At 57.1% G+C, this 22,588-nt stretch overlaps 1 protein-coding gene across 1 annotated transcript in view; it reads right to left on the reverse strand.

Annotated features, from left to right (window-relative positions):
- LOC144723106 (diacylglycerol kinase zeta-like) overlaps positions 1-15,193 on the reverse strand; it is a 28,015-nt gene extending 12,822 nt beyond the window's left edge. Inside the window, exons 1-20 of the mRNA XM_078601698.1 lie at positions 13,913-15,193; positions 12,302-12,413; positions 11,975-12,073; positions 11,456-11,530; positions 11,253-11,309; positions 10,651-10,719; positions 9,781-9,852; positions 9,282-9,398; positions 9,040-9,111; positions 8,815-8,910; positions 8,047-8,129; positions 7,562-7,622; positions 7,299-7,412; positions 7,050-7,187; positions 6,386-6,464; positions 6,216-6,271; positions 6,028-6,090; positions 5,147-5,220; positions 4,702-4,813; positions 3,757-3,956 (exon numbers count right to left, since the gene is read on the reverse strand). Coding sequence (XP_078457824.1) covers positions 3,757-3,956; positions 4,702-4,813; positions 5,147-5,220; positions 6,028-6,090; positions 6,216-6,271; positions 6,386-6,464; positions 7,050-7,187; positions 7,299-7,412; positions 7,562-7,622; positions 8,047-8,129; positions 8,815-8,910; positions 9,040-9,111; positions 9,282-9,398; positions 9,781-9,852; positions 10,651-10,719; positions 11,253-11,309; positions 11,456-11,530; positions 11,975-12,073; positions 12,302-12,413; positions 13,913-15,078 — 2,915 coding nt within the window. The 5' untranslated portion in view covers positions 15,079-15,193. The remainder of the gene's footprint in view (positions 1-3,756; positions 3,957-4,701; positions 4,814-5,146; positions 5,221-6,027; positions 6,091-6,215; positions 6,272-6,385; positions 6,465-7,049; positions 7,188-7,298; positions 7,413-7,561; positions 7,623-8,046; positions 8,130-8,814; positions 8,911-9,039; positions 9,112-9,281; positions 9,399-9,780; positions 9,853-10,650; positions 10,720-11,252; positions 11,310-11,455; positions 11,531-11,974; positions 12,074-12,301; positions 12,414-13,912) is intronic.
- Between the last annotated feature and the right edge of the window lie 7,395 nt (positions 15,194-22,588).

Consider the following 22,588-nt stretch of genomic DNA (forward strand, 5'->3'; position numbering starts at 1 on the left):
ACACAGGGAGTAGTGACACACCGACACGCCACGGGACACAGGGACACACACACCAACATGCCACGGGAGATAGCGCAAATGGCACGTGCTACGCTGGCACACCATGGAGGATAGTGGCACCGTGACACTGGCACACCACAGGAGATAGTGACACCGTGACACTGGCACCCCACAAGAGATAGTGACACCGTGACACTGGCACCCCACAGGAGATAGTGACACCGTGACACTGGCACACCACAGGAGATAGTGACACCATGACACTGGCACACCACAGGAGATAGTGACACCATGACACTCGCACACCACAGGAGATAGTGACACCATGACACTGGCACACCACAGGAGATAGTGAGAGTGGGACCCCACAGGAGATAGTGACACCGTGACACTGGCACCCCACAGGAGATAGTGAGAGTGGGACCCCACATGGATAGTGACACCGTGACACTGGCACACCACAGGAGATAGTGACACCATGACACTCGCACACCACAGGAGATAGTGACACCATGACACTCGCACACCACAGGAGATAGTGACACCATGACACTCGCACACCACAGGAGATAGTGAGAGTGGGACCCCACATGGATAGTGACACCGTGACACTGGCACCCCACGCCGATACAGATGCAGGAGAGTGGCACACTGGCAAAAGAGCAAGAGGACGCGTTGACGGACAGTGACGAGCATCGACACGAATGCAGTGGCACGCATCACCCGCGCATGCCGGCATCAAGTGCCAGCGCTCCTGTCACTGGCAGACGAGAGGTCACTGCAGTCCACGATGCGCGCATGCCTTGGCTGTGGCACACGGAGCTCGTGCGTTCCGTGGACATGCGTGGCACGCACTGTACACACGGCGCTGTACACAAACACATGCAAGCACCATGCACATGCAAGGGGCACACGTGTCCACGTGCTCGTGCATACGCCATGCGTGTGTCGACGTGTTTGCCACACGCGTGATTGTGGTGTTTATGGGGCAATGGTTGGGGTCCCATGATCACCCTGAACTCGTCCAAATGTTATCAGATCTCAGAATCTAAGCAGGGTTGAGCCTGGTTAGAACTTGGACATCGGGCCAGGCGGCTCAGTGGTAGAATGAGCGGCTCGCGATCATTCATTGAGAGTTAAAATCCTGGCTGGGGGTTGACTCGGCCCATCATCCTCCTGGGATCGATAAATAAGTACCATTTTGTGGGAAAGCCAACAGTGGTTGTCTTATGGATATCCTCACTCCCACCATAAGAATGCGGGGTTTCCACCACTGGTTCTCGGCTGTCAATAAGAGGCGACCATCGATGATGCCTCGGTGGTCGCGTGAGTCGCAGGAGCTCGGAGGAGGAGGAGCCGGGTGAAGACGGCGCTGGGCGGGCGCCCGTCGAGGCCATGGGCAGGGCCGGCCGCGTCTCGACGCAGCCACACCTCGAGAGGCTTCACAGCTCTGCCTTATTGTATCTATCTGTGTGGAGCTTTGGGTGATGTCATCGAATCTCCGAAGGCAAATCTGCGCAGCGATGTGGACCGGCAGGTCACTGCTTGTCGCAGGGGTTCACGGACGAAATGTACATGTATTAACCATGCAACTCGGCACAATCCGCTTTGCACGTTGAAGATCCCGTCACGTCATTCGAAAGAGTAGGCCAATGTGTACCGGTCACAGTCTGAATTCTCTAAATTACACCGCAAATGACTCCATTAGGATGAAACGCAGAAATCATCGCCCCCTCAAGCACAAACCAGGGTCAACGCGGGTTTTTGAGTTCATAAATTTCCACCACACCCCCTCGGAGCCCGGGGATGATGAGTGAAGTTCAGTCCGGGGATGGAGAAATTTCCCCCCCCCCCCCATAAAAGCACAGCCCCAGCCCCCGCGCCCTGGGGCGGCCCGTGTGCGTGGGAGTGTATGGAGCAGGCAGTGCTGGTGGTGACATCACAGAGGGCTTCAGTGGGGGGCTACTTACACGGGCGAGCTAGCGGGGGGCGCCGAGACGCGCCGGGGCACACACACGGGCAGCTTTTGCACGCTGATGCACGCGCAGACACACGGACACACGCGCAGACACACATACACACGCGCAGACACACGGACACACGCGCAGACACATGGACACACGCGCAGACACACGGACATGATCACAGACACATGAACACACGCGCAGACACACGGACATAATCACAGACATCAGTGACCAACACGGACCCGGGCAAATGCACTGACACAGACACGCAAAGAAACACGGACATATGGGCACAATATACACAGACACAAGCATTAACAAAGACAAAGATCCCCTGTAATATTTACACATTGTACTCGGTACACATTTGAGGCTGGGTCAACCAAGGGAAAGTCGAGGACTGGTTCAGATCAGCATCACTGGTGTTTGCCGTGAGCGGGAAATGAACTCAGGTCACCGGGTTCGTAGCGCAATGCTCTAACTGCTACACTACGCTCCTCACACAACAACAACAACCGCCATTCGCCACTAAGTGGTGGTGACGTCACCACGACGCTTGTGCCAGGCTATGTGCACGTTGAGGCCACGTGAAGTGTCGAACGCCCGCTGGCAGGAGGCCACGAGGTAGACCCAGGTGCCACGGGTCGACTGACAGACGACTGGCTGATACACCACCTGTGCCCCCTACTGTGCCAACTTGCTGCGCTTTAGCCACCCGACGCTCAGCTCGTGGTTGTGAGCGTCGTTCCTCCGTCTCCGTTGTTGCTGGAGGGTGACTGCCCCCAACTGCCCAGCAGCGTCCTTCACGAGATGAGGGTGATCTTGACCTCGCTGGTACCAGTCTTCGGCAAGTTCACTCAGCTCCACTTCCTCATGTTCTGCATTAGTCCATCTCTTTTCCAGCCCGTTTAGCCCCTCTATTAGGCCAAACAGAAGATTATTGGGCATGCGGTGGCTGGGTATGCGGGCTACATGACCCAGCCAACGTAACCTTCTAAACATAGAGAAGGAAGGGGATAACTGTGGAGCGCCAGGCCAGCCAGCTTCCACACTTTACTTAGCAGCTGATGAAAATATAATGCTGATCAACTGATTCAAAGTTAGACCTCTCACCAAACTTGACACGGCCATGCGCACACTGCACAGGAATGAGAACTCCTCAACTCTCTCCACAACTACCACATTGCCCATGGAGAGTCGATTGGCTCATGCAGCTGCACGAGCCACAGTCATGAAGGTGGCCCATAAACAAAGAAACAAGCAGACACATGGACACACAAATACACACGTGGACATACACACCGTGAAAGAGAGACATAATTATGGACACAGAGAAACATGGACAAACAAAGGCTCACTACACGAACATGTTGAAAAATGTACAACACGGACACACAATACACAGAGTTACAAGACACATGGACACGCAAGGACACAGATATACAAATACAGTGAAAGAGAGACAAACATGGACACAGACACATGGACACACACACATGTACACAGGGACATCACTGCAACCCTCACTCAGCTCATCCCATGACAAACGGAGGAGAACTTTTGGGATTGGGACACCTGGGTCATGCAGAGTGATTGTGTCTCTACAGCGTGGGTCCACCACAGGGCACGCGAATGAGCACGCGAATGTGATGTGTATGAGATATAGTTCGAGATCCAGGTGCATGTCAGCCGTGTTAGGTGTGTGCCATGTGCATGTCAGCTGTGTTAGGTGTCTGGCAGGTGCATGCTAGGTCTCTGCGAGGTGCACGTGAGGTGAGCGCCGGCTCACTCGGTGAGCAGAGGCACGGACGCCCTCCGCTTGGACTTCTGCACCATGAGCGCCTGGTTGCGCAGGGAGATGCGGATGATGGAGGGCGCGAGGCGGCACGGCTCCCCGTCCACCTGCACGGGCGTGGTGCGCAGCGTGGCCAGGACGGCTTCGCGGCACTGGTGAAGGCGCTCGCCGTGGCCTCCCACCTGCAGCGCCGCCTGCCGCCGCAACCACGACAGACGCGGCACTGGGACCGGTGGTCGATTGCATTGAAAGGTGGAGTCGCGAATTCACAGACTTGTGCGAATGTACAAACAGCACGGCAAAGATGGTAAAGTGAGATGCAGGCGCAGCCCTGCAAGTGCTAGCTCACGCTATTGCAGGCGGGCATACCCATACTTTACCCCACCACACATGACCTGCCGTTCAACTAACTGCGGTAGAAATATTTACACAGCGGGGTGAACAGAGGAGGCGGAGATTTAAGAAACTCGCCCCCATTGTTTCAACTGCCGCACCGGGAGATGGAATCGAACCGGCAACCTCTGGATCGCGAGTCCAGTGCGTTGACCACTACCACCACCTTGGCCGCTCAATTAAACGCCAACGCATCTCCTTTTCTACACATTCAGAAAACCCGTGGTACGTTCTACTGAACGAGTCATTAGCCCAGAGCGCATCGTGTAACAGCCGCTGACGGTGTGAGGCGCTGCCTCAGTGAGTGTTAGGTGGGGGGGGGGGGGTCAGATCGTGTCATGGTGGCAGATATTCACGACTACCGATGCAGTGCGAGTTCATGTTAGTTCATTTAGCGCGCGTCCATCTTGGTCCGATCATCGAGCACCGTTCGGGGAGATCTAACGCTCTGCCCAAGGGACGCATCCCCCAGTCACCGTTTTTACCGTTAAGTTTTGTACGGTCAGCGTCAGTGCAAACAAATCGAAATTAACTGCCTGGTCCTACCAGGGACGCCATGGTGAAGCCGATGACCTCGATGTAGCCGTCGTCGTGGCGCTGCGGCTCAAAGTCGTGGTGGTCGGCCGGGTTACCCCAGGGCACGGTGCCTGCGCAGTACCTGGCGGGGCGATCACAATCGACGAACAACGTCGACACAACAACCATCGACGGCAATGCCACACGGGGCTGCAAGCACCGCGGCTCCTCCCGTCACATTTAACAGTGATGGTCTTCGTCCATCGTGAAACCATCAACATGCCTGGCTCAACAATCGCATCCGAGCTGTCGTTTTCAATGCCAATGTCTTCAACTCCGAGACGTGATTACTCTCGTACGAAGCACGTCCATGGCACGCTAACACTCGGGGTGGAGAGGCACTGCACGCAGAGACACGCGGATACCCAGAGGTCGTGGGGCGAGGGAGCGAGCGGGCGAGTGGCGCGCGTCTCACCGGGGGATGTTGAGGAACACGAGGCACTGCAGCTTCAGCTCCTGGATCTTGGGCGTGAGGTCCACGCCGTCGCACTGCGCGCAGAGGGGGGCGGGGCGGGGGGTCGTCAGTGCAAGACTGCAAGGGCCTCGAAAGTGAACGGCGGACTGGGGGAAGACGGCGATAACAAAACACACTCACCATGACACTCACCACGGTGCATACTCACCATGACACTCACCACGGTACACACACTGACGTCGATACACACTCACCGTGACACTCACCACGGTACACACTCACCATGACACTCACCACGGTGCACACTCATCATGACACTCACCACGATACACACTCACCATGACACTCACCACGATACACACTCACCATGACACTCACCACGGTGCACACTCACCATGACACTCACCACGATACACACTCACCATGGCACTCACCACGGTGCACACTCACCATGACACTCACCACGATACACACTCACCATGACACTCACCACGATACACACTCACCATGACACTCACCACGGTACACACTCACCATGACACTCACCACGATACACACTCACCATGACACTCACCACGATACACACTCACCATGACACTCACCACGGTACACACTCACCATGACACTCACCACGATACACACTCACCATGACACTCACCACGGTGCACACTCACCATGACACTCACCACGATACACACTCACCATGACACTCACCACGATACACACTCACCATGACACTCACCACGGTGCATACTCACCATGACACTCACCACGGTGCATACTCACCGTGACACTCACCACGATACACACTCACCGTGACACTCACCACGATACACACTCACCGTGACACCAATGCGACACTCACCACGGTGCATACTCACCATGACACGCACGTGCTTTGCAAGATCCCGGGAACTCCTCTGCAAAAAGTCAGAGAAGGCGGCCTAGACAGCACAGACCACAGCACGCACACCAGCACAGACCGCAGCACAGAGAGCATCCCAGTGTCCACCGAGCCCCAGCCGGCTCTCTGCAATCTCCCGTCCGCGCGCTCTCAAAGCCCCCTCACCCCGGCGTAGAACATCTTGTTTCGGAAGCGGCTGTTGAACTTCTCTGGGTTGGCCTCTGTAACGGAAACGCACGGGAAGCACGCGGTGAGCTCCGAAAAGACACGACGCGGCGTGGACCCAGATGCGGAGGGGAGACGCCGGGCGACGGGGGTGTGGGGGCTCTCCTCACCTCGGGACTCGTGGAACTCCAGGGTAACCCGCGCGTCGAAGCCGAGGCTGAAGTAGTTGTTGAAGACGTCCAGGGGCAGCTGGTTCGGGTTAGGGGGCGGCAGAGAAGGGGAGCTCAAGGAGGCGCTGCTGGGAACGAGTTTGTCCAGCGATGCACAGGCGTGCGCCAGCCTCCTGCAGCAGCCTTCACGTGGCTCGGCGCAAGGGTTTATTCAGCACCGCTCGGTGAACTTTAAAGCAGGGCTCTTTGTGCACTCTGTTGTTAAGGAAACTCATTTCTTGAAAACTGCTTTTTGCGTTTAGTTTGTTGTCTTTCTCCCGCACCTCCGATTGGCACAGTTGGCTACGTATGGTGCGAAAAAAGTTCAACATACATAGTACAAGAACACAAGTTTGCAAACAGTATCACCATCAGCAGCAGCCATCGGTAACGTCGGCTGAGTTAATTAACCATGGCTATCTCCCACCAGTCAGGTAGTCCTGCTTGTTATGTAATCAACTCCAGCCCGATTTGATGCACCTGCTCTTAATCGGGGAAATCCCTCCCAAGGCTGGGAATTCCAAGAGTCGGCAGAGAGTTGAGGGCTTACAAGAGGCGATGCATTTCTATGTAATAATGTGGTGCTCCTGCTGCATGCTCCATGAGGTTCACGTGGCTCCACCACCTTGGAGGTGCCCTGCTCCTGCTCGTCTCGCCCCACGTCCGGGTTGGGCCTCACGTCCAGATTCCAGCGGTCGAGCTGCACCGTGGCCCCCTCCTCCACGTGGGACAGAACCTTGGAGATCGGCTCGTCCGTGTAACCCTGGCGCGCGGGGCACGCACGGCGTTCAGAACATTTACCAAAGGAACGGACACTCGGACGCGTGGACATTCGGGTGCGTGGACATTCGGACTCGCGGACACTCGGACGCACCCCTCCCCAGTTCAGAGTGCGCGCCAGGTCATTCCCCGTGCCCAGGGGGAGGATGGCGACAGGAGGAGGTGGCACGATCTGCAGCTGGTCCAACACAGACAGGATCCATCCCACCTGGAGACACGTGTGGAGACAGAATTGGAGACAAGGAGAGGGAGATGTAGTCGCACGATGAGACACACGTAGAGATTCACGCAGATCCACATGTAGAAACAAACACCGAGCCGCGTGCACTTCGGCGCACGTAGAGACGCGCGTCTCACCGTGCCGTCCCCGCCGCACGCCAGCACGCGGAGGTTGGGCACCTTCCTGTAGAGCTCCAACCTGAACGGAAACGCACCACACCGCACTGTCGAGTCGAATTCGACACGCAGCATTTGATCACCTTACACATTACAGCACCGCACTGCAGCACATGGCACCACACCGCACAACAACGCACTGGTCACACGCAACCACGTCGCACCACGCTGCGCCAGACTGCAATCTACCGCACTACAGAGCAACGCTTCACACCACAGCCGCACAAGCTGCACGCTGCCACTTTACTCACAGCCAACCCAGCACAACAGCACGCAGCCATGTCCCACAGCCGCACGCCACACAGCCCCACGTATCATCATACCACGTGTCAGCACCACAAAACCACACCACACGCCACCACTCCGCGAACCACCACCCAGCTCCACGTAGCGTGACCCGTTGCGGTGTGGAGCTTTGATGTGCGCCGTGCTCGCTCTGTACTCACGCCTCCTGCGGGCCGCCCGCCCCCAGATCAAACACCTGGCGCGGGTTGAGGAGCCACATGAGGCTCTGCATGATCTTGTTACCCTGCGGGGGGCGGAGAGCGGGCCGTGAGCGCGGCCAACAACAAATCTCGAAGCGAGCTTCTCCTGCTGCTGCTGGTCGAATCGGCGTCGGGGTGTCGGTGCTCATGGCTCCTGTTTACAGCCCGGAACCTATGGCGGGAGTGAGTCTCTACATGGGACAACCTCTGGTGACTTTCCCACAAATAGATGGTGGGCTGAGTCAACCCCGAAACAAGCTTTGAACTCGTAACCTTCTGGCCGGCATTGCCATTTCCACTTGGGCCTTAAAAGGGAAATATACATAATAGTTGACTTGAAGCATTCGTGACTGCAGGAATTGATATTCTTTGGGTCTTTCGGTAAAGTGACAAGTGCCTCAGCAGTTCTCCTGCTGTATTTTTTCACCTGAAGACGATTGCTTGTGTTGCGATCGAAATGTAGTGATTTTTTTTATTAATTTTCTATCTACGTGACTTTACCGAAAGACCCAAAGAGTATACACAATAGTGTATATGTAAACCAGGTGGCGTTTCGGGAAATGACCCTCCTTCACAGTACATTGCCCGGAGAGATGGAGTGAATAACAGTTGGATACTGCACTGTCCCCCATATACATGATGGTGCGCTGATAAAAGACATGGTGAGAATGGTTCGCAGGTGAACGGTCTTAATTGGACATCTGAGAGCAGCGTGGGAGCTGGTCCCACCTGGTTCCCGCCGCTCTTGGGGTTGATGAAGACCACGAGCGGCTTTACGAGCGGCGACGCCGCCGCTTTGACGGCGAACGGCCGCCATTTGCATTCCTGCACGCGGACGCGCGGAGCCAACGGACGCACGGAGCAAGGTCAAGGCGGTGACCTCCGCTCCTCGAGCGTCGTGGGGTCAGCCGAGGTGGCCATGCAGCGTCGTGCGGTATGGGTCGCGGTTCTTGCCTCTGAGCCCTTCTTGCTGGATTTACGCTTGAGGGAAGACCGCTTCTTCCTCCGACTCGACTTGAGAGAGGCCTGCGCACCGCACGGTGCCACCATCACCACCTTCGCCATCATCGCAACCACTACCATCACCGCAATCACTGTGCTGGGCTGTGATAGACCGAGGTGGGCCGTGACGGGCCACGATGGGCCGCGATGGACTGTGACGGCCCGTAGCCCCCTCACGATGACCCGTGACGCACCTGCGGCCGCTTGACCCGAATGATCCACGTGGGAGGCACGATGACTGCGGCGTGGACCCCGAGCGAGCACGGCTCCTCGATTTGCTGCAGCATGAAGCACGACACCTTGTTGTGGTACTGTGGGGGTAGGGTCGGCCGCCAGCCGTCAAGTCAGCCAGCCGGCCAGTTAGTCACTCAGCCATAAACTCACTTAGCCGTAAATTCAGGCAGATGGCCAATTAGTCACTCAGTCATCATTTCAGCCACTTATCAAATGAGTCGCTCAACAATCTAGCTCGTCAGTCATCAGTTTTGTTATCCGATTAGCTATGCCACACGATCTGCCTGGGCGATAACCCAGCGCCTGTGACCACACGGGGAGGAGAGGCGACGCTCTCGACCCAAGAGGTGGGAACAAGAGAAGCCCCCGCCCAGAGTGACCGGTGGCAAAGGGCCAAGTTCGATTGTGCGGGCGACGTGAGCGCCCGAGTGTGGGCGCGCGAGTGGAGGCACAACGCACGGCCTGCTTGCACCACGAGCAGCTGATCGCCACGATCTCCTTGCTGTGGAAGGTAAACTTCTGCTGGAAACCCTGAGATGGGGAGCATGGGGGCACGGGGGGCACAGACGTCAGTTTTATGGGCAGGGTCAGGATCTTGCACATCCGATTATCACGGTTGGCTATGTACAGTGCGAAAGAAGTTCAACATAATACAGGGTCGACGTTCTGGTTTATGGCCAGGGTTAATATTCGGGTCTGGATCAGTATTAGTGTAATGCGGGCGTAAACGGCTTCGCGGATATGACGTCATGGGGGGAGGAGTTAGGTCACGTGGGAGACAGAGTTAGAGTGAGGCCACTCAGGCGGAGGTCGAGGAGTGGCGAGATCGCCACATACACGGAGGGTAAGACTTGGCACCGTCGGCCAGCGGTGACCAAGCACGGAGGAACGACGGGCAGCGGTGGAGCTGCAGTGAGGGCAGCGATGGAGCTGCAGTGAGGGCAGCCGGAGGACTGCACAGGGGGTCTGCAGCGGTGCTGCAGAGGTGTGGAGGCTACAGGAGCGAGGGCAGCTACGGAGCTGCCAAGGGGAGAGCTCTGAGCGAGGGCCGTGCGGGAAAAGTGTAAGAACCCGAATAAAGGACGACGGAGACAGAACCAGGATCGAGTCCCTTATTACATTAGGAACAATGTTAGGGTCATCATCAGTTTTAGGGCCAGGGTTAAGGTTTCAGAGTTCGAGTCAGATTTGGGGTTCTGGCTGTTCTGGCTGCTCCCCGCACCTGCAAATAAGTTCAACATGCATACACGTAAGAGAGGGAAGTGAATTATTACTCAGACGCCGCACGGCCTCCCTTAACGAGGCCCATGCCTTGCATTGGTCGCTCACCTTGCCACACTGGCGACAACGGCCCTCCTGCCTGTGACGGTGAACCCAGTGGTGCCGCACAGCCGAGGCCTGCGCACGTACGGTCACACGGAACACACACGAGAATCCACGTGGCCATGGCCAGGCAGCACACACGCGGGCATGGGAACCCACATGGGCATGCGCACGGCAACACACGCGGGCACACACGCGGGCACGGCAACACACGCGGGCACACGCACGGTCTGTAGAATCCGTGTTCTCCCGCAGCGTGGCTCTCAGAGGATCAAGGCGGCGTGGATTCCACCCTTTCATCTCGCGCGAGTGCGTGGGTGCACGTGTGTGTATGTGTGCGTGCGTATAATTGCTCCTGTGTGTGCCTGTTTGTGCGTGTTTTATATTACCCGCTTGTCCACGTACGCATGTGTTTGTGTGTTGCCTGATGGGTCTGTTTGATGGGGACTGTAATGGGGTCTGTGTAATGGAGTTTGTGTGACGGGGTCTGTGCCATGGGGTCAGTGCGATGCGTACTGTTATGAGGTCTGTGGGATGGGGACTGTGATGGGTTATGTGTAATAGGGTCTGTGTAATAGGGTCTGTGCGTTTGGTACTGTGCGATTCACCTCCCTCGCACTCCTGGTCCCTGCTTCGCGAAATGTTGGCTTGCAGCGAAAATTGATCTGTGGAGAGAAGAGAGGCGTACGGAACTGTGGGAATCCCATGAGAATCCCAAGAGAGGAGTGAGAGTGCCGTGAGAGTCCCACGAGAATCCCAAGAGAGGAGTGAGAGTGCCGTGAGGCCTGTGGGAGTCCCGTGAGAGCGGTACCTGCTCGAGTTGAGGGATGCACGCCACGTGCACCACGATGCGACACGACGCGCACTTCTTCCGCGACATCGACTTCTGCAGAGCAGGGCAGAGGAGACGAACCGTGACGTGTGGACACGAGAGGACACGACGGGATACGTGGGACACGAGGAAATACGTGAGGATTCGTGGGGACACGTGGGGACACGGGGGGACACGTGGGGACACGGGGGGACACGTGGGGACACGGGGGGACACGTGGGGACACGGGGGGACACGACGGAACACGAGGGGACACAAGGGGACACGTGGGGACACGAGGGGACACGTGGGGACACGGGGGGACACGACGGGACACGTGGGGACACGTCGGGACACGACGGGACACGAGGGGACACGAGGGGACACGTGGGGACACGTGGGGGACAGGTGGGGGACACGTGGGGACACGAGGGGACACGTGGAGAGGCACGTGGGGACACGTGGGGGACAGGTGGGGGACACGTAGGGACACGAGGGGACACGTGGAGAGGCACGCACCACCGTGCGCACGACGCAGCCGTCCTCGCCCAGGTAGCAGCAGCCGTCCCCCGAGTCCCCCGAGTCGAACCACACGTGGTCCCCGGGCACCGCCGCCTCCTGCGCCCCCACGGACACACGGGGCGCACGCGCGTGGGGAGATTGCACGGGTGTGCGCAGGGTAAAGAGAGTGCAGGGAAAGTGCACGACGGTGCAGTGCGGAGTGTAGGAGAGTAGGCAGCGTGCAGGAGAGGAGATGAACGAGAGTGCAGGAGAGAAGCGAGAGTGCATGAGAGTAGGGAGAGTGCACGAGAGTGGAGGAGAGTGCAAGAGAATGGGGTCACGCACGCTCCAGTCCACGGTCCCGCGCGCCGGGATCCGCTCTCCGCCGTTGATGAAGGCCCCGAGCGCCTCGTCCTGAGCCAGGAGATGCTGCAGCCCTGAGCGGGAGATGGCCTTCCTGGGGGCACGGTGAGCCAGGACATGGGCTTGCGACACTCGCTCTCACTCGGTAACACTATCAGCGACACTCACTCTCCCCTCGGCCCTCGCACACTGAGCGTGGCAGTGGAGACTATTCACACAGCAGCATATACACCATCCCTTCCATATTGGTTTTCGTACGCAAACAATACTTGTTTTACACATCTCTTAAGCCACACATCCTTCTGAAAGTGCAGAAAAACAAAGATACCTTCATTAACAAACTGGTGGGGCGAGTGTGCTGTTAGCAAGCATCCAGCACGACGGAGTGGGTCGTGCTGCCTTTGATGTTTACGCACCACACGAGGTGCTCATTCCAGGGAAGGCGCAGGACCGATTAAAATATTCGCTGTCACTTAATGGTCGTAAGCGGGAATTGAACTCGGGTCGCCGGATTTGTAGTGCAGCGCGCTAAGTGCACACATAGACACGCTAACCGCTACACTTCCGCTCACATAGACACTACCGCACACACACATAGACACTACCACACACACACACATGGACACTACCGCACGCACACACATAGACACTACCACACACACACACACATAGACACTACCGCACACACACACATAGACACTACCGCACGCACACACACACATAGACACTACCACACACACACATAGACACTACCACACACACACACATAGACAATACCACACACACACACATAGACACTACCACACACACACACAGACACTACCACACACACACACACATAGACACTACCGCACACACACAGAGACACTACCACACACACACATAGACACTACCACACACACACACAGACACTACCGCACACACACACACTTAGACACTACCACACACACACAGACACTACCACACACACACACATAGACACTACCGCACACACACACACATAGACACTACCACGCACACACACATAGACACTAACACACACACAGACACTACCGCACACACACACACATAGACACTACCACACACACACAGACACTACCACACACACACACACATAGACACTACCGCACACACACACACATAGACACTACCACACACACACACATAGACACTAACACACACACAGACACTACCGCACACACACACACACATAGACACTACCACACACACACACAGACACTACCACACACACACACATAGACACTATCGCACACACACACATAGACAATACCACACACATAGACACTACCACACACACACACAGACACTACCGCACACACACACAGACACTACCGCACACACACACACACACATAGAAACTACCACACACACACACAGACACTACCACACATACACACACATAGACACTACCGCGCACACACACACATAGACAATACCACACACACACACACATAGACACTACCACACCCACACACAGACACTACCGCACACACACAGAAACTACCGCACTGGCTTCCCATCCAACTCTGCCGTCACGGAGATTCGCCGCGTCTCCCGCCCCTCCCCACGCACCCCCCCCGCAGAGTTTCCGCTGCGTGGCTCCTCCAGGTGGCCCTGCCGGAGCTCCCAGCAGCGCTGGTCCCGCGCTTCGCGCAGCCAACAACAAGACCTACATCTCCGCGCTTCGCGCAGCCAACCCCCGCGGTGTTCCCCACGGGGCCGCGGCGCGCCCCGGCATGGGCCCCGCAAGGGCTCTCGGGCCCCTGTAGGGACGAGTGCCGGCGGAGGCACGGAGGTGGCCTCAGGTAGCGGCGGGGTCTGCGCGCCGCCCCGCCACAGCCGCGGGGAGCTTCGCGAGGGGGCGCGGGGGCCTCGACGCGAGACTCCTCTCCACAGGGACCCCCCGCCGACTCCGTTCCCCCGCTCGGCTTCATCGAAGTGGCGTGGTTGTCCCCCCCTCCGCTCGCGGTTTCCTCGACGACGATAACGAGGTCGGCCCTGTCCTCGCTGCCCGCCGGGAGTGCAGGCAGGAACCCCGCCCCGGACCCCTGCTCCAGTCCCCTCCGAACGCGCTCGGGGAAGCCGAGGCCCGGCGGCAGGAGCAGCTGCATCCAGTCGACCCGCGGCGCGGAGCTTCCCCAGGCAACGTCGACGCGGTCCGTGCCGTACGATCTCCAGGCGCGGCTCCCCTGGCCCCGGTTGGGGAGCAGGGCCCCGCGCTGAGCCAGCACCCAAAGCGCGCGGCTCACGGCTCCGCGTGGGTTCGCGGCTCCGCGCTTCGCCTTCGAGACGCTGCTCCTCCTGCACGGCGCCGGCTCCGCCGCGCTCGGTTGCCTCGCCGCGTTCCGCGGGCTCGGGGTCTGCTGCTGCTGCGCGGATACGCGGCGCCGCGCTCTGGGCGGCTCCGAGAGGGGGTGCGCGGGGGGTACCACGACCCCACGCCGGCGGGCCAGGGGACTCGGCGCGGGCATCGCCGCCTCAGCTGCCGCCGCGAGGGTCGGGCCCGGGCGGCGCTGCGTGGAGGAGGAGGAAGAAGGGGAGGAGGAGGAGGGGGGCGCGACCCCCGCGAGAGATTTGCGCCGCGCGGAGAGAGACGCGGAGGGGAGACCCGCGCTGGAGCGGCGCCGCGCTCTGCTGCTCACGAGGGGCGCGGCGCGACTCTCCGTGCCGCCGCCCACGACACTCGGCGGACCCCCCCATCTGCTCGGGCCCTTGAAATGTCTCTTGAACTTTTCCATCGCTCGCGAGGAGCCGTGGACTCAACGCCGCCGCTCGTTCTCGCGCGGGCGCTCACCGCCGCTCGACCTGCTGCTGGAGTGAACTCGGGGGCGCAGGAGACCGCCTCTTTGTTCCACCGCTCCGGGTCCCTCGTCACCGACGCGCGAGAGGGGGAGGTGGCCGCGGAGAGAGTCGAAAGCGAGGGGAGGCGGCTCGGGGGAGGGAGCAGCACGACGGCAGAAGGACGAGGAGTGACGAGGGCGATTGGAGGAGGCGCACCTCCTCACACCTTTTCACAGCTACTTGCACATACACCTGTGCACACTCACCCACATTTATAGATACACATCCTTCCACCTACACCTGCTCACACTCTCACCCATTCGTTGCAAGAAGCGAGAGTTTGTGAGTGGCCGTGCCCACACTCTCCCCCATCACACACCGACTATGCTGCGCCCATGTAGACTGCTGGGCGGGCAGCGGCGTGGGAGGCTGGGGAGGAGTGATAAACTTTGACCCATCGCTTCACTGTCCCGCCGGTAGGTGAGATCGAACCGTCGACCTGTACGTAGCAAGTCCAGCGTACGAATCATGAGACTGCGGCTGCTTGGGTAAGTAAATGAAGTGCGCGATAATGAATGGATCATTGTTTTCACGAGAGCGAGACTCCGTGTCGCCTTCATTATACCCGCTTCGTGCGTGAGACCCATTTGAAGTCGCAGATCTCGCGTCGCCGCTCCCCTCTCGATCCGAATTTGCATCGCGTCTCATTAGCACCTCAAAGACATCAACGGCGATGGGAGAGGAACGAAGCGCGAGCGAGGGAGGTCACGACGCAGTTCGCGACGCGCGTCGCGGCCAGAGCGTGACAGAAATCGTCAGGAAGAAGAGAAACGGTTCGGATCGATTTGGTCGAAGTGAAAATCGTGCTGCTGTCACATCTGGGGTGAAGTACCCAGTTCCTGCCTCACTGCACAGGATCGAGTTCACAGATGGATGATGCAGCAGTCACCAAATTCACTCCAGCCACTCGCTCACCCGCGGTCAGTTGCCTCCATATCACCCCTCGATCGCTACTGCCATCGATTCCTTCACACATGTTGAGAAGGTCTACGAGACTGACTGGTCTGTCTCATCCACAGTGTTCACATTCACTCCCTCACCCACCCACACTGAAGGACAAAACACTTCTCTCTCTCTGCTCCTTCCCTCGCACCGCTCCACTTCGACATTACCTCCTCCTCCCATTGTCTCTGTTCCCCAAGCTCTTATAATAAATAACCTCTCTTAATTCGAGCAACGTGTTCACTTTGATCGATGACAGCTTTGATCGTGCTGCCTGTGGCTGATTGCTTGATATGTTGCGACTTTGGGCCTGTCCTCGGCGTTTGGGAAAAGGACACGCGCGTGTGCCCTGCGTCCCTTGCGGGTGAAACATGCAGAGCAACCTCTGGGCTGCAGCATCTAACAGCTGAGCAACGCATTGCACTTCCGCAAGGCAATGCGCTCCATGTGTTTCACGACCGTTATTGGCCATCACCCCCTCACCACCACCACCACCACCGGTCCACACAGAGCCCGTTTGAAACTTTCGACAATCAATTCTCTCGGTAGTGAGAGTACGAGTCTCGCGAAACTGGCGCTCACATACACACCACACACCACACACCCGCACACCACACACCCACACACCACACACCACATATCACACACCACACATCCACACACCACACACCCGCACACCACACACCACACACCCTCACATCCACACTCCACACACCCACACACCACACACCCACACATCCACACACCCACACATCCACACACCACACACCCACACATCCACACACCACACACCCACACATCCACACATCCACACACCCACACATCCACACATCCACACACCACACACCCACACATCCACACACCACACACCCACACATCCACACACCACACACCCACACATCCACACACCCACACATCCACACATCCACACACCACACACCCACACATCCACACACCACACACCCACACACCCACACACCACACATCCACACACCAGACACCCTCACATCCACACTCCACACACCACACACCCACACATCCACACACCCACACACCCACACACCCACACATCCACACACCACACATCCACACACCACACATCCACACACCACACACCACACACCCACACACCCACACATCCACACATCCACACACCACACACCCACACATCCACACACCCACACATCCACACATCCACACACCACACACCCACACATCCACACACCCGCACACCCACACACCACACACCCACACATCCACACACCCACACACCACACACCACACATTACACACCACACATCCACACACCAGACACCCTCACATCCACCCTCCACACACCACACACACCACACATCCACACACCACACACCCACACATATCCATATTCGCACACAAAGACAAAGATACCCCGTATAGCCTTTAACAGACTGTTAGGGCAAGTGCTGTTAACGAGAACCTATGAATGCCGGCACGGCAAGTTAGGGGTGGGTGGCAAACACCACGCCCCGTCGCTTTTGTCTCCCCAGTGATGATAATTACACACTACACCAGGTACGCATAGGGGTGACCCATGACCGGTTCAGATAATAATCGTCACCGGTGTTGGCCGTGAGCGGGAATCGAACTTGGGTCGCTGGGCTCGTAGCGCAGCGCGTGGTGCCGCCTCGTGTGCCGTGGCGGGCTTCAAAGGTGATCGATCAAGGCACTTGCTCCTACATTGTGTGAACGCTATACGGGGGGACCTTTGGCTTTAACATACACACACACAGACTCATATTACACTCATATACTCGCGTACATACACATGGCTAGAGAAGGTAATGGTGAATATTGAAACAGGTTCTCACATATACTCTCACACACCGCACTTACCCACCCCTACACTAACGCACACTCGCGCTTACACACATTCACTTCAAATCAACACACACAGCCACACGCACACGCTCAGCCATACAACACATTTGCACGCACTCCGGGGCAACTACGCTCACCAGTCCCCACGCACTCGCCAGCTGCATTCAGCAGCCGTCACTGGGGACCAGTAGTGGAGGACACCCACGGAGCGAGAGAATATTCCTCAGCCACTGCGCGTCAAAGCGTTCCAACGGCAGTGTGTGAGCCGATACATCTGCGCCACGGCTTCATTTCTCACCGAGTATTTCCAGGGTCGCTGGTCGACTGGACTAGGCACGTGCCTAGTAGCCACAATCCATAGCGAGAGGTATTGTGGATGTGGAGTTCCGGGTGCGGTCGTGTAGTGGCATCGCGGGATGTCACTGGGTAATGTCGGCCCGAGAGAGGCACGGCGTGCGGTGTAACGACATCGCGGACACCTCAAGGATGTGGGTGCAGTACCGGCCCTAGAGGGGCTCCGTGAGCGCTGATTGATAGCGCTGGATGGCACCACGCTTGGCGTGCAGTGCTGGCCCCTACAGGATAGGGTGTGGGAGTGCCGGCCATGGGAATGGGGTTACTAAGGGCCGTGGCACTCTGGTTGACCCCAGAGGACACGTGACCGGTTAAGTCTACACAGGGGCCCCAAGTGAAGGCTAGGGGTGGTCACGTGTCAGGGTCGAGATCCTGCTCGAGGATTCTGCAAGGTGGTCGTGGCCAAGGGCAGAGCCAGCCACGCCACAGAGGATATAAGCCGGGTCCCCCAGAGGGACTGGCGCTGTTGTTCATCCTGAAGAAACCTTCTTCTGCATCCTACAGAGTCTCCAACACGTGGACCGGGACCCAAGCTGTGGTCTGGTCGGTTGTAGCAAGTTACGGTGTAATTAGTGTACTTAGCCTGGTGGTCACCACCATCGGTTTATATTCTTTTAAGGGGCAGTGACCCCGTGTGTTGGTGTTAATAAATGTGTTGCCTCCAAAGAGTATGTCTACGACTCAGTTGAACTCACTACAACTCACTACAACTGGTGTTGGAAGTGGCCAAACGTTATGTTTACGTGAAGCAGACTATGCACCAGGATGTCAGACGATGAGGAAGACGAACTCATCCCTCAACAGCTCCGGGGATGGCGACCCCGGAGAAAGGAAGTGAGGCACCATCGGTGGAGCAGCGCGTCAACCGACCACACGACAGCTCACCGCCGTCGGGTAGGGAGCGCCGTACAGCACACTCCTGCCTCACAAAACTCCTCCAAGCCGCGGCATCCATCGTTCCACCGTGAGGAGCCAGTGGTGGAGGAGAGAACAACGGAGCTGAGCGGGACAGAAAATCCCACCACCATTTTCTTGCCAACAGGGAACCTCTGTGGCGCAGCCCACACATGCGGCCGCCATTTTGATGGAGGAGCGGAGCGAGGAGCCCGCCAAATCTGTGGCTGCGTCAAGTTCGCCAGTGGACATTCCTTCTCTCCGGCGATGACTACCCTTCGTTAAAGAATTCACAGCCACCGGAGGTGACTGGGTGACCTTCAAGCGGCGGTTCAAGATGAACATCGACTTGGTGGGGTGGACAGAGGCGCTGAGAGCGCTGCCCGCCGTACTTGACGACGACGCCTCAGCGGCGTTTCTCACCATCCCGCCGTTGGAGAGGGCCACGCTACGTCAAGCCTTTGACCAAATGGCGGCGATCTACGATCCGCCGTCAAATGTGCGCCATAAGTTCACTGTGTGAATTCATTCCACCTCCACTACGCAGGGGCCGAGTATGAGATGTGTCCGGCGAGCTGAGGTGTGTACCCGCTGAGGTTGGTCCTCAGCGGAGTCATTTGATCCCGTCCTCAGGTGCCGCGCGTCTAACATCCCCCAAGCCCCCACCTGTGCCGTATCCGCTGAATTCGGGAGAGGAGAGCCCGTCCACCCGGCCAACTGCTCTTCGTGTAAAGCCGGCTTCGATGGGACATTTGCAAATTCCCCCCGTGACCTCCAGGGAGAGGGAGCCCACCTCCCCTGGGGGCCCGGCCACAAGGACTCGATCAAAGACTCTTCGGTTTTCTTGATTCCCATACACACACGCTCCCACACCGTCAGTTGGTTGTCGCACTCGGCAAGCCGTATCGGTTATTGGCTGAACCTCGCCTTTATTGTGCTTGTGGGTGTTGTTACACGGTGAGGGTGGGAAATGCTGGTGATGGAGGGACTCCCGAGCGTTCTCGTTTTACTGCGGTTTATTTTTTTTATCTCTCTTCCTTTGTTGCCTATTGTTGTGCTGTACTTTCGTCCCCTTTCCCCATTAGTTACTGTATATTTGTAGATAGTGTACATATTGTATAGGTAGGTTGGGGTATTTATTTGTGGAGCCACACATTGGGGTTTTGTTCACTTTATTCACTTTGTTCGTTGCTAAAGGGGGAGTTAACAGGCGGGATGGCTGAGTGCTAGGAAGGGGGGGGGGGGTGACGTAGTGACATCGCGGGATGTCACTGGGTAATGCCGGCTCTAGAGAGGCACGTCGTGCGGTGTATTGACACACGAGGCCCCTTCTCCAATATCAGTGCCTCACGTTGTGCCTAGGTGACGGACGCTGGATTCGTCTTGCGCAGGAGGAACATCCCAAGACATGTCGACCGTTTTGTGGCTGTCTTGTCAAACTCGCTGAATAAGCGCAGGAACGTGGAACGCCGCTGTCTTGCCGCGTTATGCTCAGAATTACGATTGCAGCGAGTGAACATATCTCCGGATGGTATAATAAAGGAATACATCCCTACGAATATTACAGCCTGTAGGTGTCTGGAAGCAGGGAACCCACGAGGGTGCGTGTCAGGCGGGCAAGAGGAGGCCGATAAGGCGGAGGCCCAAGTGGATCTCCCGGGGGGTCGTTCGTGCTGTCACTCTCTGGGCGAATGTGCGACTACGTGAAGAAGATGAGGCGGTGACCTTGAACAGAAATCCACGCCATGACTGGGTGTGCGTGATGAGGCACAAACCTGCCACTGTAGAACACTTCATGCTGTGTATGCGTCTGAGTCATGAGGGGACGAGAAAATCGAACTACCCCCACTCTGCACATTCCACTCTCTCTCTCTCTCTCTTCCCGTGGGATACCTTCCTGTTAATTCCTGCGTGAGACGTTATTCCTCCGATGAAAAAAAACAGGTGTTGCTGTGTCTCCACTTATGATTGCTACTGAAGTATTGTTGGGGTGTTAATTATTATCGTTGGGGGTTGGGTGACTGCAGCACGTGTGAGAATGCTCTGGATACGCACACACATGCACCCGTGGGACCGTGGGTGACAGTGAACAGAGTAGTCTCCAGCTGTGATCCACCCAGACTTAGGCCTGCTGTGAAGAAGGGCCATTTTCCAAAGTTTTGCCTATTACATTTGTTTTCTTCTGTATGTCATGTTTTTATTGACACGAAATGTGTTGAGTTGTTGCTGTTGGAATGTGTGCTTGTCCACCACTGCCAATGCGGTGTCACCAAATGGCACGAGTGGTCAACATCACCGAGGGGACAAGAAGCCATCCTACGGAGGCGGCGCTCGCCTCGTCCCTCAGCCGCTCGCCCACGTCGCTGTCGTCCGCCTGTGATTCTCCCGAAAGCAGGAGGCAATGCGCACGCCCGAGTCCACAGCCCCTGTCACGATGCCTCTGCACCATATCGCGATCAACAAGCTGATGCGGTTGAGGGCGTGACCATCACCCGCATCAGAACATCAACAGGCTGATGCTGCACACATCCCCTTTGTTAATGGAACATTAAAAGCAAGTGGCCATGCAACCCACTGTAGTCTGCCCTCCTTCGGTTGAGGAGGATCAGCAAAACTACACAAATTCTGCCTCCTTGAAGCCCTCTCGTGGCCAGCAGACGTTGTCAACATTGGCATTTAGCTCGTGAACATATTTCCATCATACGCCAGAATAGAAGGGATCATCCAGGTGAAACATTGTAAAAATAACTTTAAATATCCGTTGACACTTTGTGTGCGTTTCGTAATTAGCGCACTGCACTGAGTAGCATCATGTAGAGGTGACGTCATATCCAGACGAACACGGCTGCGCTGGGTGGCACCGGGGAGGGGGGCCGGTTGCCGATTCCGGCATTGGAGTGGTCTCCACGAGTTAGGCAACCAAGGGGACGAGAAGACCTAAGGCCAGAGAGTGGTGGGGGAGACGGTCAGGGCAGATCGTGGAGATCGCTGCGACTCTCTACTGTGTAGCAGCAGTAGCTGCGCCATCTGGCGGATGGCAGAACGCGGTGGTGGAGGGGAGGTGGTGGTGGTGGCATCATCAACGGTTTTGATGTCTCGATCGTTCGATTTCTGTGTACAGACACTGTGCACGACTTCGTGACAGTGCGCTATTTCACAGTGACACTGATACAGCGACGTTGTAATATCATATCGAAGGTGAATATTTAATCATTTCTCACATCCAGCACACAAGATGTATACAGAATATCAATGCAATGTTCTGCGCAAAGCTCCATCACATGGGATGTAAATTTAGATTATGTGCTGTCTGCTGTGACGAGGTCCCCGGCTACTCCGCACTGCACCCTGTAATCGGTT

The sequence above is a fragment of the Lampetra planeri genome, chromosome 16 (assembly GCF_965212315.1).
Source record: "Lampetra planeri chromosome 16, kcLamPlan1.2.h2, whole genome shotgun sequence".
Classification (NCBI taxonomy): Eukaryota; Metazoa; Chordata; class Hyperoartia; order Petromyzontiformes; family Petromyzontidae; genus Lampetra; species Lampetra planeri.